This window comes from Haliotis rubra, unplaced genomic scaffold (genome assembly GCF_003918875.1).
Source record: "Haliotis rubra isolate DU_JTF1 unplaced genomic scaffold, ASM391887v1 Scf191, whole genome shotgun sequence".
NCBI lineage: Eukaryota > Metazoa > Mollusca > Gastropoda > Lepetellida > Haliotidae > Haliotis > Haliotis rubra.
The window spans coordinates 730,228-746,971 of NW_025765903.1; the positions used below are offsets into that span (position 1 = coordinate 730,228).

General features: G+C 39.3%; 1 protein-coding gene across 1 annotated transcript in view; it reads right to left on the bottom strand.

The window, feature by feature from the left end:
* Positions 1 to 4,922: 4,922 nt before the first annotated feature.
* LOC124274457 (Y+L amino acid transporter 2-like) overlaps positions 4,923 to 16,744 on the bottom strand; it is a 28,912-nt gene continuing 17,090 nt past the window's right edge. Inside the window, exons 4-13 of the mRNA XM_046709820.1 lie at positions 15,693 to 15,917; positions 14,553 to 14,678; positions 13,810 to 13,909; positions 12,740 to 12,784; positions 12,470 to 12,593; positions 11,736 to 11,839; positions 9,087 to 9,183; positions 8,579 to 8,728; positions 6,393 to 6,570; positions 4,923 to 5,340 (exon numbers count right to left, since the gene is read on the bottom strand). Coding sequence (XP_046565776.1) covers positions 5,276 to 5,340; positions 6,393 to 6,570; positions 8,579 to 8,728; positions 9,087 to 9,183; positions 11,736 to 11,839; positions 12,470 to 12,593; positions 12,740 to 12,784; positions 13,810 to 13,909; positions 14,553 to 14,678; positions 15,693 to 15,917 — 1,214 coding nt within the window. The 3' untranslated portion in view covers positions 4,923 to 5,275. The remainder of the gene's footprint in view (positions 5,341 to 6,392; positions 6,571 to 8,578; positions 8,729 to 9,086; positions 9,184 to 11,735; positions 11,840 to 12,469; positions 12,594 to 12,739; positions 12,785 to 13,809; positions 13,910 to 14,552; positions 14,679 to 15,692; positions 15,918 to 16,744) is intronic.

Here is a 16,744-nt window from a genome sequence, read left to right on the forward strand (position 1 = left end):
TTTTGTTGTTGATTCTTCTAGTGACTGACCTGTGTAAAGACTGTAAAACAACAACCGATCACCTCTCGGTCGCCCACTTCGCGTTGTATTTGTAATGAATCACGCTGTTTAGCGCTTTTAAGAATTTTTGTATTTGTTCTCCGAAGACCACCCGCCACTTCTGCGATTTGTCGTCCTAAATAACCGTTGACAGATTGATATTATTTCCGTTTGGTCCGGTGCAATTTCTCTGCAAGGGGGGTGCCATCGCGGAAGCAGGCGACAAAATTGAGAGGCATAAACCAAGTCAAAACATTGATTACACAACAGTCTCGTTTCCTGCTGACTGGGTTTCGTCCTATTGCGCAACATAGTACAATAACCAGTCCAGAGTTTTGAGACCAATTTATTCAATGAATTTCTGGTATATTTTATAATAGAATTGTTCATTGTATAGCATTCTTTGTTGTTTGTTGGTATCACACTGAATTGATTTATGTACAGATTTTTAACTAACTCCTCGTCTTAATTAAAATCGAAAGGAAACAGAAATTGGTGTTTTTTTATGTTGTTTTGAGTAAATGTGGTTGTTGGCAAATCTTCTTTAGAACAAGTAAAACGGTATGTACCCGGTCGAATGAGCCAAATGTTACAAACGTGACATAAACTCAGGTATACTTAAGGTCGATGTGAAAGTATTGTCATCACTCCTGAGAATGGCCAATCCCGAGAATGATTCTAATAGCAGCAACATGGAGAAAGTATGATCTTTACATAACCGCTGATCTTAATGTGATGTGAGATGACATGGGCATGGCTTTGTCTCTTATATCGTCTTCAAACTTGTAGAATGTTGTATGCTGTGGATCACACTATGCTGTTCTTGAAGACTCAGGGTTACATTTGATTCCAAATCTAAGTATAGTAACTTCCACACCACCATCCACTACTAAATCTTAACAATCATGATATTTGAATATGTTCACTGCCAAAAAACACACATAAAAATGATATAACCTAGAAATATGTCAGGTAAATGTAAATATATTCGCTAAATATTTGAAAATGTCACGTCATGAAGAAGAATTTAGTAATTCCGGATTTGCTGTTTATTTGCTTTCGATGTGAACGTTGCGTTAACTGTATTACTAAAGTAAGGTAACAAAAGCATAGTTCGCTCGCTTAATTTCCGTTGAGATGGTTTCTCAGCATGGGGTGAAAGCCTTTGGAATTTGCAGCTAGCACGTCGAAATGATCCCGGTACTGTTTATACATGAGCTGATGTATTGTAAAACAAATTCGTGACGTTGAAAATATTATTGTCATGTGTTCAATAAATGATGAAACTCGGTGAATCATGGCGATTTTTTTATCAAAACGTTTCCTCAAAACGCAGCTGTTCACATGAACGATATTTGCACATGCTTTTCAGCAATTTGATGCATGATCCTCGTACAATTCATCTGCATAAGGTTTCCAGATGTTTCCCCCAAGTTAGTGGAGAAATTCATCTTCGTTGTAACCATATGTACATACAACTCATAGTGATTGATTTAAGCGAGTCTAAACTTTTGATGGGTAGTATAGTTAAAACACCGTCGATGTGGGGATGTGAAGGGCTATATGTGTTACACAATGATGTCTTCAGCGATTTGCCAGTAAGAATATGTGAGGGGGAAGATGGACTGTTGATAGCTCAACATAAGTGATGTTTTAATGACGAGTCTCAGACAGTTATTCGAAAAGAAAAGACTGTGTGTCTTGGGGAACAACTAGCTATATAGCGAATGAAGCATATCTGTCACTAGTCAGCGTCTGTTACACGTTAAGATGGGAGGTTTTAGCATTTGATGGTAGTGGCACTTCATCCAGGGTGGATAGTAACAATTGCGCTCAGTTATATACTCCTCACAAAAAATTAAGCAACAAGTATTTTCAGTGTAATATCTTTATCAATCTCGATAGCGATTTTTGCCGACATGTTACTTAAAGGTAAATATTCAAAGAATACATAACCTTAAGTGACTGTCAAATTGATTTTTCTGATACCATTGATTACATCACCTGAACACAACCACACTCAGAAACGACATGCAAAATGTGTGGCATGAATGTGCTCCACTCTTCACACATGCACCCTGATCGGTGTAAACCTATCTGTAATCATTCCTCTGGTACAACAAGCGGGTCTTAACTTCATTTTTATGGATGATAATGCCCGTCCATGGATGATAATACCCGAGAAAGAGTTTATAACGATGTTATTTAGATCAGCAACATCACACATATGGACTGGCCTGCAAGGTCACTTGATCTTAATCCCATTGAACATGCTTGGGACATTATTGGAAGTCGTGTTTACGGTCTCCATGTTCACTCCTAGACTCTGGATGACCTTGAGCAGGTGTTACAAAGAGAATGGCAGAACATTCCACAACAGAAACTGTAAAGGCTCATTTGATCAATGCCAAGACGCGTAGAAGCTTGATTTATGCTCGTGGTGGTCATACGCGTTACTGAACACTGCTTCACTGTCCAAAACTGACTTGAACCTGAATGTTAACATTTTGTTCCATCAATGCAGCACATTTTGCACGACTGTTTCACGGTACATGCTTTTGATGATTTGTAAGTCTAACATTGCTCAATGCCATTTCTTTTCATTTTTGTTAATCGTGTGTACATATGTTTCACCTTTCTATTGCATCATTCCATGATTTGCAATTTCAATAAATGAAAATATAATGAGACTTATAATTTGTGTTGCTTAACTTGTTCGAGGAGTATATATGAAAAATGTCTAGAGCACAGCTCACTTATCCTACACAATGGCAATGCCCATACTAATCGACGATTTTCTATTTGATATCATTGAACAAATAAAGTACTGTCTAATATCTGAAACACGTAAATGTATATTAAATGGATTCATTGCGCTGTACATTCAATATGAAGAGCGGCTTGGCATAAATGACCAAACTTGAAGTTCCTCTATGACGTCAAGAGATGACATTCGGTTACCCACGCATAAGGAAAAGGGGTATGTCTCCACTGTGCTTCGCACTAGGTCATTGTCATTATGACGTCAAGAGATGACATTCGGTTACCCATGCATAAGGAAAAGGGGTACAACTCCACTGTGCTTCGCACTAGGTCATTGTCATTATGACGTCAAAAGATGACGTTCGGTTACCCACGCATAAGGAAAAGGGGCACAACTCCACTGTGCTTCGCACTAGGTTACTGTAGCTGAGATCACTTGGTGGGAATCTGCTGTGGACAAGGACTATATATTTGTAATCTTTTGCCCCCGAGGAATCACACTATTCCATCATACTGAATCACACTGTAACCGTTTGTAATTCGTTTCGGTATGATCACAAATGGAAAATAACTCTTACATTTCCATATTCTCTTGTTTGTGTACGTGTATTTTGACTAATGTTGCATTAATATGAACGGAGTATTAGCCGTATTTCTGTTATGCAAATACTGAAATCTCAACACCATTCTATTTAACGTCATGGCATGTATGTCTTTTGCGTCGTCGGACAAAGGTGACATTGGTACATTGATAAAATATATGTCACCTAATTTCCGTTCACAGTAATACTGGAAATTATAATGACTATTTTACAATGTGAATGATGTGAATACACAAGGAACAAAAAGTTTACCATGGATCTTTATTTGACAATCAGTTTGGAGCGAAATCAAAAAAGAATGTTTTTCACATATTTGACTTTGTCCAAGTATTACATGGCACGTTTTAAATACATGTATATTGTTTACAATTCCTGCAGAAGTAAAAGTAACACGTTTACACAATGCTATTTAGAAAGTGTAGCAAATGTCAAATGTAGCATATGTTATAAAAGTAACACATTGATATCCTGTCATGACAATATTGCATTTTAAGAAAATACATTGTGATTATTCAATGCAAATCGTAAAACCTTTAATTTTGGTACTAACCAGCACCTGGCAAATCTTTCGACTTCACAATTTTGTCGATCAAAGGACATAACATACAATTCATGATCAAAACGATTCCTTTACAAGTGTGTGCATGTACATTTGATGAAAGATATTAACCATTTTATAGTAATATATTCAAGTTTGTATATAAAAACAAAACAAAAGCGCCATTCATTAACACCACAAATCAAATTACAAATACGTACATGCTATCGTTATGCTTCTGTTTCATCGTATTGTAGAATAAGAAACATATATAAATATATATAATGAAAATAACTGTGTGACAAAATATGTAAAAGATATGCAGCATCTTCATGATAATTTGCTCCTTAAACACCGGGATAACACGATCGTCTACATGTATTCAATCAAACTTCACCTCAAAGAAATTAACTACCCGTGAGGGTCCGGGTTAGAATGTGCCTTCAGTAACCCATGCTTGTCGTAAGAAGCGACTAACGGGATCGGGTAGTCAGGCTCGCTGACTTGGTTGACACATGTCATCGGTTCCCAATTGCGCAGATCGATGCTCATGCTGTTGATCACTGGATTGTCTGGTCCATATTCGATTATTTACATACCGCCGCCATATAGCTTGAATATTGCTGAGTGCGGCGTAAAACTAAACTCACTCACTCACTCAAAGAAATGAACACTGTTTACAGAAATGTTCGTGCATGGCATTACAACCTGTGATCAATTTTTACAAAATGGTGCTCGCTGAAATTTGTTGAGTAAGGGATCGTATATGCATAAATGTTTACGTAACGAGAAACATTCTTACGATCAGAGTCTGAACAGTCACTCTTTTCACAGTCCTTTCTATAAATTTATTGGACTTCACCATTATTACAGGGAACGAGATATGACTGGAGTTGGAGCGAATAGGGGACATTGGTATATGGGACCTTAGGTCGAGAATGCCATGCAAAGTTGAATATATCTATAAGGAGTACTATCAATCTGGAACAGATCCACCAGTAACAGCAAAAAATAAGGCACACATATTAAGCAATAAAATGTGCCCTGGAATATTCATAATCTGACAGATTATATAGCCGTACAGTTGGAATATTGATGAGTGTGGAGTTAAACAACAAGCCAACCAACAAACATGGTATTAACTACTGACATCTCATCACAAACATTTTTAATGTGTTAAGGTAATCATGGCATAATTTATCTCTGCAGTCGAATCTGATTATGGACATCTTATAGTGTGTGTTACATAATTCACAGGTAACATCATCTTTGTATTATTATCTTTTATGTTCAAAAGTGACAAAAGAGAGTGAGTGTGCCCTACACAGTTCCTTCACACTACATCTGGACTGGCGGGTTCACACAGAAGGATACGGTGACACAGAAGTGTGATCCATTCTGAAATAAGAATAATGATTATAATACAGTTTATTCTATTTGATTAGAAAATCGAACAAGCCCCAAAAATGTAACCCCATTGCCACTTGAAAGCTCCAAATATTTATATTTTTCTGCCCCCAGTAATATTCAGTACAGTATTTTAAGGAGAACGATTCAATCAGTAATTGTGAATTTAGGATTTCTTCGAAATCAGAATTAAGACACGTGTAATGAATTCCTTTTTGGAAGCAGAATACTTGTGAAGGCTCTCTGATGTGTTTAGGTGCTAATACTATTTTGAAATTTATACATATATTCACCACATTATGCAATGCAACAAGGAAGCAGTTACGTGCAGCAGAATAGTAAAATATGCATTGAAAATGTATGAAATTGTTGTCTCTATGAGAAAGGATGGTAAGTTTTACGTATCCCGACATAGTGACAAGGGAGTCATGTCTAAACTAAAACAATATTTCGGTGACGAGTTTGATATTAATTGTTCCGAGGTTATTCATAGATATAAATCACACAAACAAGAAACACCCCTGAAATAAATCCTTTCTTTGGTTTGGTGCAGCAAGAACCATGACGTATTTAACACGAGCAAGACTTTGACGTAAGTGAGTCACAATCCCATTGTTGCACAGATATATTCTTTGAGCCAGACACAGTTCATCCTGAAGCTAACTGAGACTGATATGGCATTACTGTTTGTGAGTGAGTTTGATTTTGACAGACAATATTTCAATTGTATATATCATTTGTATATAGAGCTTCACACTGTCAAGATCACCCAGTAATTTTGTTTGACTGACATGTACCTCTTGAATTAAGTAGAATTTGCGGAATACTTGTAAATGTATATAATTATGCATCGCGTTGCTTTATAATGTTCCATAATGAATGGTGTATGTAGGAAAACCGATACACCTTTGTGTCCACGCAATAATCCTGCAATGAAGTTACCAGAAATTGCTTTGCTGACCTCAAAGTTTTCACAATGATCTCGGTAAAAAAGGAAACATAGTGGTAAAAATTAATGAAAGTAGATGGGGAAGGTTACTTACTATTGACCCTGGCCAGATACCCCATCTGCCACCAGCGACTCCTGGACAGGAAGTAGAGAGGGACACCCAGCAGAGAGACACAGAAGGTGGGCAAGTACAGGCGTGGGTCGAAGGTGATGGCTGTGACAGATAGCACCAGGAAGAACACAACGTAGATGACGGGAAACAGCCAATTGACCTTAAGGAGGCAAAAGAAGAACGGACAATTATTTTAAAGATAAAAATAATAATCAGTATGAGGAAAGGCATGCTTTGGTTATATCAGATTGCACCAAGAAAAGGCAATAGTTTGTCCTTCAAGGTATTATCTAAAAGTCTATTTCTATATACATTAACCAGTAAGAACACAACGTAGATGACGGGAACCAGCCAATGGATCAAACGAAGGTATAAGAAAGACGGGCAATTTTTAATTTTAAGATCAGCCTTACAGCCAGCATTAGGAAAGTTATGTTTCACTTTTCTCAGATTATCGCAAACAAATCCTCAAAAAGGAAAGAAGATGACATTTTGCCTTTCACAGTATTACCTAAAATATGTTGACATAACAATCTATTTCGATACATATAACACCCGTTTCCCTTCTGGGTGTCATCTTAGTGTCACATTGGCATTCATTATTGATATCAGACATGAATGCTATGTTGAATTGTTATTTTCAGTAATAGCACAGTAAATTTTATATCAACAAGGCTCTTATCTCTTCAACAGAAGTATGTGCACACATAACAGTATTATCTAAATATGTTGCCATAACAATCTATTTCTATATACATTAACGAAGTGATCAGAAAAAGAATCTGCTTTCTCCATTTTCGATGCAATCATAATTTCAAGTAAATTGCCATACATTTTTCATTATATCAAACATTATTATCGTCAGTTATAGTACATGCATGCATGCTTGCAAGAGCACAATACAATTTACGTCATCAACCATTTGAGCCACAGCGAAAACATGCGCTCATATAACAGTCTCAGCTACATTTTCTCAAAATTCAGTGGATAAGCAGAAATGGTTTTATCTGAACATTGTTACATACCTGTAATAAAAACGCAATTCGCATGAAAGATTCTTTTCAATATCAACAGTGAGAAGCTACAATGTATGCATACAGATTTATGGCGCCAGATTAAGAGAGGCAGTCCTATAATCTTCTTTAGACTTGGTACAATCCATATCTTTGCTTTCGCACACACATTCGTTGTTTTAACATGAACTGATCATGGTACTATAGATTCATATATTTCACGCTTCATGTTGTTTGTGTCTTATCGTGTGAAGCGTTATTCAAAGTAAATAACAGGGGTTAAAGTATTGTAAAAATATTGTCCACCTGAGAAGGTATGTAAGTCTCGAAACATTCAAAGTCAATTTCAACTTACCAGATTTTTAAACGTAGTATTTTTGTGACTTTAGATAATAGCTAAATTTGACAACAGTCGCCAGCGGCTGAAGGGATTATATAAATCCAGCTAGGGTCCATGCAGGTAGCAAATGTTCTGTAAGTCCTCATGGTCAACCTTCAGTTGCCGGCGATCTATATCCTGTTTTCATATTGTGTATTGTCCAAATAATGTTATTATTTTAATGTTACATGCTACATCGGCTGAAATATTGCCGATGTGACGATAACTTTTAACTCACTCACTAACCTCAAGCATGCATCTATATTGCAATGGAATAAGGCACATACACCACACTGACACCATGGTTTACACACAAGGTTCCTAAACGTCAGATCATTGCAAAGGACTGGGATATTATATTTTGCATGTCTTTACAGGAAACATTTCCCACCTATTGTTCGTAATGGAATTTTGACAGAAAGCGTGGCTTTGTTAAATTCTTTACAAGCATGGTACATCTTTAATGATTTAAACATTACTGCTGACTCTTGATGCATGTGTTAACTAACTAATGATAAACTAAAAATGGTTTGCTGCATGTCCTTATCACTTGATGCCATTGCCATGGCAAAGGACTGGGATTTTATGTTCCACATATCTTTACAGGAAATATTTTTCACCTATTGCTAGCAATTCAAATTTGATAGCAAACATTGCTTTATTTAGTACCATAGTATGTCGTTAATGTTTTGGACATTACCATTGATTGCTCTTTCATGTGTTAACTATTGGGATAAACAAGGTTTTCCTGTATGTCCTAATCACTCTAGTGCTACCTGGTAAGTGTTGTCTTTGGCTGGATGCCTCCGTCGTATGATGAATATCCCAGCGACTGCCAAACACTCCCCGCCAGACTTGAAGAAAGAATAGGCTCCCAGAACAGTTTTGATATCTCCGAGACACATGTAGATAGTTGCGAGTATAAACTGTAATGAAAATTATTTAATAAAGCTGCCAATTAAGGCGGGTTGCTGTGATAACGTGCATTTTACAGAAAATCGTCCGGGGTTCGATTCCCAACATGAAACACATTGTTGTTGTTCCCGCCGTTACATGGCGGGGATATCTCTGAACGTTTGTGCAATTACAAGTTTACCTGTAAAATTCAAAAACACAGTTTGGATGATCATAATGAAAAGAAAAGGCAAAATCCTGTAATTGCCAGGTTTCCCTACACATCAGAGCCATTTTTATCTGAAAGGTTTCGGAGGTGGATGGGTAAAGCAGTTACATGGTAAATGGTTCAATGGGAAACGACAAATGAGACGAGTCTGTCCTGCTTACCATCACGAGAATGGCAGGTTGTGGAGTTCTTCTATGTACGTTGATCATGCTAAGGAACCGAGGAAACAGTCTATCACGACCTCCCACAAAGTACGTTCTGAAATTGTTGCAGGAAAATATCTAGATTCGTGAATTTGGCTACTGGTTATATTATTGTCTTATATATGTTATTTGATTATCAAAAATGTTTCTTCATCGAAGACATGCATCTTAGACAGCGTTGTGACCTCCAAAAGTATTAGGGTTTGTGTATTTTATTTGTGTATTTCGATGCAATTTGCTCAGTGCAGCATATAGTCTTCATAACATTTCACTGTCATTACAACCAACACATGCAACTACGACCCGTGAAGATTCGGGTTAGAATTGATCTTCAGCATCCCATGCTTGTCGTAAGAGGCGACTAACGGGATCTGGTGGTCAGGCTCTCTGACTTGGTTGACACATGTAATCGTATCCCAATTGCGTAAATCAATGCTCATGCTGTTAATTCAATTATTTACAGACCGTTATCATAAAGCTGGAATAGTGCTGAGTGCCGCGTTAAATAAGATATCAACCAACCGATCCCGGAGCACATATGCCCATAGGTGCAATAACACTTTTTCCCTAAACTCAATTCAGTTGGATATAAGTTCGTTTAGCAAGAGCTTCTAACCCTTTCGACATTGTAAGTGTTAACAGAACAAACATTTAATTAAAAACTCCATTATTTTATACACATATTTTTACCGTATCTGTTCATATCATAATTCATAGCTGTAGAAATGCAGTTAATTCTTTCTGGCTGTTTGTAAAAATAAGAGAACATATCAAATAATAAAAGTGTGTGACAGCTTGTGCAGAGTGCCTTAATTATCTTACATGTGAATATGCGCATATGAATTGCTACTGCGCAAAGAACAAAAACAACAAAACATATTTTCACAGATTTTAGAAAAATATACTCTCACAATGAAAATAGCAATTTCATGTTGCAATGAAATAAAACGTGATTCATTTTACAAAAGGTTTTGCTCTGTTGATCGCTGTCTGTCGATTTACACTGTATTTGGAATATTGTTGACGAACGCAAAATGCCACGTCTAAGTGAAGCCAACCGTCATATCGCCATTGGTTTGCTTGAAGCTGGCCAGTCTCAACGTGCAGTTGCCCGACGCATGAATGTTCACCAAAGCACCATTTCACGTCTCTGGGAGAGATATCGCCGGCAGAATTCGGTAGCAGATGATGCCCCTCGTAGTGGGCGACCTCGAGCGACCACTGCGGCGCAGGATCGCTACATCCGGGTACATCACCTGCGTCATCGAACAGCTACGGCGACCAGTACCGCTCGACAAATACCCGGATTGAGGAGGCTTTCTGCACAGACCGTCAGGAACAGGTTGAGAGAGGCTGGTTTACGAGCCAGAAGGCCTTATTTAGGCCCTGTGCTTCGACAACAACATCGTCGACATCGAGTTCAATGGTGCACCAACGTTCAGGCCTGGAACCTACCGAATTGGCGTAGAATCTGGTTCAGTGATGAATCACGATTTCTATTGGAAGGACGGGATGGAAGAATGCGGGTGTACAGACGTCGACGTGAACGTTTCGCCGACGCTTGCGTTCCCCAGGTGGACAGATTCGGCCGGGGAAGTGTTATAATGTGGGGAGCGATCACCTGCCGTAGGAGAAGTGATTTGGTGATGATCCAGGGCAACCTGACAGCTCAACGGTATTGTGACGAAATCCTACGCCCACACCTCCTTCCAATCATTGATCGCCAGAGGGAGTTGTTTCAACAGGACAATGCCAGGCCCCACACAGCACGTCACACTAGAGACGTCCTCCAGAACCACAACATCAATGTGCTCCCCTGGCCCTCAAGATCACCGGACTTAAACCCGATCGAACATCTGTGGGATGCCCTGCACAGACGGGTGCGCCGCCGTAACTATCAGCCCAGACACTTCAGCAACTCGCACAGGCACTACAGGCAGAGTGGGCTGCGATTGTGCAACACGGGATTCTGAGACTTATTCGTTCGATGCCGAGGCGATGCCGTGCAGTTCTGGATGCCCAGGGTGGTCACACGAGGTATTGACTTCAGCGCCACCACACGTCTCCATGTGACACTCAAACTGACTTTGGTGCCAAAGACGGATAAGTCTGCATTCCCAGTGTACAAATTTGCTATATTTCATTGACTCATAAAGCCTACAAGATGTTTCAAAATAAACATAAAAATACAGTTGAAATTCCTATATGCGTTTCTTTTTTGGGAGAGTATATATATATGAGACGATATTTGTGCTCCAACCAGATCTTGACTGACCAATATTGAGGCTAATATATTACTGCAATAACTATCATAACTGCCCCATATCTTTCAATATTTGAAACATGGAACTGAGGAGAAGTCAGAAACATATTGCTGATATTCTGTTCACAATATAATACCTTGAATGATGACAGCCGTGTGGCTTGAGGCGTTTTTCGTCCATGTACAGTTCCTAAATGCACACACACACACACACACACACACACACACACACACACACACACACACACACACACACACACACACACACACACACACACACACACACACACACACACACACACACACACACACACACACACACGGTTTGTATTTTTAAAAAGTACCTGCTGAAAATGAAGATGTTAACATTAGCAATCCCTCCAGCTGATACTGCCACACATGAAAGCACAACCCACTTGAGGAATCCCAGCTTCCTTTCTCCAAATACCTTGAAGAAGATGAAGTATGCTTACCAAATGTTTTGCAGACACGTATATTTGTAGAGTGAGTTGTCACAAATATTGGCATGATCACCATTCATATGTCAACCAGTTAACGATGAATGCAGTTGAGTGGGCCAACTTTTACAAAGTAAAATAAACAAACTTAAAATTTATTCGCATTATGTCTGGGATGAAACCTTCACATCGCTTGTTTTACAGTTGTTTACTTGAAACGTTTAGTTCACATGCTACCCATATGGTCACGACATGTAAGAATTATTCTTAAATTAATTCCATCATGATGACGGTTTACTTCTCGTTGCAAGGATTTTGTACTTTCGGTTTTTCCTCAGAGCATATTGATGAGGACCAATGCCTGTCAATGGGTGGAAACAGATCCCCAGTGCATCATGCTTGATGCGAAATACGATTAAAAGGCGCATAATCGGCAGTCACCCAACTGAATGACATAACAATTTCAGTTTTTCCTGTGTGTCTGGTAATTATTTAAACACTTAACTGACTTAGAAATACTTTTGAAATTAGACACACAATGTGTTTGCCAGACCCAGGTAATATGTTGTTTTACAAAATTCATTCTTAAAATTAAGTCATTTCTTGCGTTTGTTACTTACATAGGCTACAGCAATTCCAGATAGGATTTCGCCATTTGTTAGAACAGCATGGTAAGCAACATTTGCCAGAAGATATCCTAAGGTCGGAACTGCGAGTCCTCCAAAGATGGCTAGAGGGATGTTTCTACAAGGAAAGAAACCACGAGAAGGGTCAGTTCATCATTTGCATATGGCACACAAATGACATTGTTACGGCGTATTTTCTGTTAAATGTCTTAAAACAAAAATGCGTATTTGACCAAAGCTGACAGTTAACAGAAAATGAACTACCTGTATGGGTTACAGATTTCCTCCACCGCAGTATTGACTATTGACCTGAAATACAATATCACTGTGTGAAATAATAACATGGAGAATATAATCAGCAAATATCAGTCTTGACAAGTTAGAGTGATACCACCGTAATTGTTAGGGATGTTTACGAGTGAAGTTCCGGGTTAGCTTTGGTCTTCACCAACCCGTGCTTGTCGGAAAAGGCCACTAACGGGATCGGGTGGTCAGACTCGCTGACTTGGTCGACACATATCATCGTATCCCAATTGCGTAGAGGGATGCTGATACTGTTGATCACTGGACTTTCTGGTTCAGACTCGATTATTTGAAGACCGCCGCCACATAGCTGGAATAGTGTTGAGTGCGGCTTAAACAACCAACCAACCAAGGGGATGTTTTGTCATAATGTGCCCATCTTTCCAAATACATACGGTTGTCCGTCTATTTTGACAGACCCGTGAAGATCCGGGGTAGAATAGGTCTTCAGCAACCCATTCTTGTCCTAAAAGGCGACTATGCTTGTCGTAAAAGGCGACTAACGGGATCGGGTGATCAGGCTCGCTTACTTGGTTGACACATGTCATCGGTTTCCAATTGCGCAGATCGATGCTCATGCATGCTGTTGATCACTGGATTGTCTGGTCTAGACTCGATTATTTACAGACCGCCGCCATATAGCTGGAATATTGATGAGTCCGGCGTACAACTAAACTCACTCACTCACTCTATTTTGACATGTCGCTAGTCCACATTTTGTTTATATACATTGTGGTGGCAATGATGCAAACCGATACATGCAATTCTAAATTCCATTCAGGCCATCAAGCAATGGATAAGGTCTCATTAAAAAGCAAATGCAAGGAAATAGTAATCCATAAGTATACATCATGAATACGAAAGAAGGTATTGTATTGCTGTGGTCTGCATAGAAATTGAGTTGGATGCACTATAGACCAGTGGTTCATCATGTTCAAACTGCTTCCTTGCCATGGTACGATAACACGAAATCTGCAAAGGCGCCGAACCTCAACATCTGAGTGAACATCGTTGTCTCTTATGACACTCACCAGCCAGTAAATGCAAACAGCCCTGCATAAAACGCCAGAACAACACCTTCTGGAGTAAGGTGAGTGGTTTTGAATGGTTCACTGAAGTTATCTGTGTGTCCTGAAAAATATGTAAACATTTTCGTTGTTGCGTGAAATACTACTACACAAGTATCACTCCCGCAGATGTATCTTAGGAAGAATGTAACAACTGATTAGTGCCACTGTGAATATTTAAACATGTTACGAAGAATGAACAATATCAACGTGGCTGTAGTCATTCAGCAGTGTGTTATATTAAAGCGAGTGAGTAAGTATGTCTTAACGCCGCTTTTAGCAATATTCCATCAATGTCACGACAGGGGACTCCAGAAATGGGCTTCACACAGCGTACCCATGGGGGGAATCAAACCCAAGTCTTCGGCGTAATGAGAGAGCGCTTGAATAACTAGACTTGATTTATTTCAAAGGTAAGCTTTTTTGTATACTACAATCAATCTCTTATGCCACATCTTGTTATGTCCCTCATTGGTCGTCATTTACGACATGCATTGGGTACTGGTTATGTTTTGTGCCCCAGAATTCTCATGATCTTTAACAAACAGTCAACAGAACAAGGTCTGTAATCGGATCGAATTGCTGCTACAGTATTTCGAACAGGTTGCTAGCAGTGTATACAACTTATTCAGCTGCATGTAATCTTCTTATTAATTTCAAAACATTTTATTGCCACAAGGGTCATGTTTCTGATAATTATAGCATACCTTGTCCAATATGAACCATACCGGCAACGATAATGGTAAGCAGAGCTGTTACTTTACATACAGTGGTCACAGTCTGTAGTCGGGCTCCGAGCTTGACACTGTACATATTGGCCATCACAAAGAAGCCTGAAATGAGTGTTGCACAGTGAGTTATTATTATTATTATATTTTACAGATTAAAGATGAAAATGCAGCAGAGAGGGTTCGGGTGATCCTGGCACAGTCAGGCTGGTAAGGCTCATCATCAGCTCAGGGCCCTTGCCCCCTCTACACGCAGCCCAGACAGCGAATGGGACTTCTCCCAGGAAACGCTGCCTAGTCGAACCCACCAAGAACTTTCCGGAGAATATGAAGGCTCCCAAACACTGCAGCCTTCTGCATTACCCAGAGTGTCAGAAGGGCTGTGCTCCCGGTGGAGAACCCGAGCACTCTCCTGATCTGCGCCAAGAGTTCAGGAGGTACCAAACCAAGGGCACCGAGAACAATGGGGAGTCTGACGACAGTGTACTTGGGATGCAAGCGAGACATTTCAAAGGCAAGGTCCGCATATTTATCATGCTTTTCCTGAATCTTGCCAATCACATTGGTGTCAAAAGGGACAGAAAATTCAATGATATATATAAATGCATTGTTTATTATTATTATTATTATTTTAGGATATTCATATAGCGCACATATCCAGGCAACTAGTGCATGCTCAAGGCGCTGGTATTTTTTTCCTTCGATCAATGGATGTCAATCTCAACGGCACATCATATTATCAATCATTCTGTTGCACAGTGAGTGTTGCTGAACCTTACATGGGACAAGGTGTGGCAGCGTAATATTGCAAAACCATCCAAAATCATTCTGTTCACAGACGTGTACTGTCATGAGTCACCATACCAGTCGGTGAGTGAATGTCTTATTATCACATTGTACCAGTATGAAAGAAATTGATGCAGATCTTAAACGTATTTCACCTTCGCTGTTCAGGAAGATATTTGGCAAACTAAATATCTGAGTAAATGTTGCTGTGGAGCCAACACTGGGCAACAAGTTCTACTTGTTCATGTGTGTTAATACTAAATGGAATCGACTGTGCCACATTACTGTAAGAAAATTACAACAGTTACTCTAATAACAAGAGGCATGTATTACCAAGGATGACATATCCAACCATGACTTTGGATGCTGTAGGCGCCATGTCCGGACAGGACAGGAAGAGAGGTCTCATGATGTACTGTGCAGCCGCCAAACACGCCAGGGCCGTGGACAGGGGGCGGCCAATGAGGAAATCAGTCCACAGAAACAAAAAGCCAACAAAGTCTCCGAATGCTTCTCGGATGTAGGTATAAGTACCCCCTGATTTCTTCAGTCGGGTGCCTTGAATAGACCACATGAGATCAACAACTGTACAATCAGTCACTGGGTGGGTTGGATATTCTGAATTTGATTTAAACTCTAGCGATAATTCATTGTATGTATTATTAACATTCTCTATTTGCTCCTCTTTGTAATATCGTGTGTTTGTTGTTTAACGCCTGACTCAGCAATATTCCATTTATATTGGTTTGTATTACTTACTTCCATTAATATGACCAATAAAGTGTACATCAACTTACAAGGCAACCCATGCTGTAATTAATGCTCTATTACTTCATGACTGCCTCCGTTTTCTTGATTTAATGGATTTAAAACTTGAACATGTCAATCCCTTGGAGGACTGGATTTCTTGGTGTTCAAGCTGCTCCATTTAGACTTACGGGGGCAAGTGTAATCTGGAAGCTTCTAGAACATTACAAACCTGTCGAGCATTAATTGGAAACAGCTGGAAGCTTGTTAAGACTACATAAGGGGGAAGCGTATTCCTCCTTGGCCTACTTGGGAAGCTTTACCACTGTCGCTGCATATCGGTCATCAAACGGTGAAATAGCCAATTTTCTTCCTCTGATAACTCTCCATGTGATGAGAGGAGTGACATCAACTTTTCGATCATCAACGTTCCCTTTATGTCCAGCAAAGTTCTAGCTGCTTCAGGATTTTGTGTCCACATTTCACAACAAGCATGCACTTAAGCGGATATTTCAAGAGAGTCACTGGACTCTTGCTCAATCAAGGTTATAACATAGGTTATAACATATAAGATAGGTTGGTATCAAAAGTGAATATATTATTAGTTTCGGCTATGTATGGATAGCAAGATGTTGGTG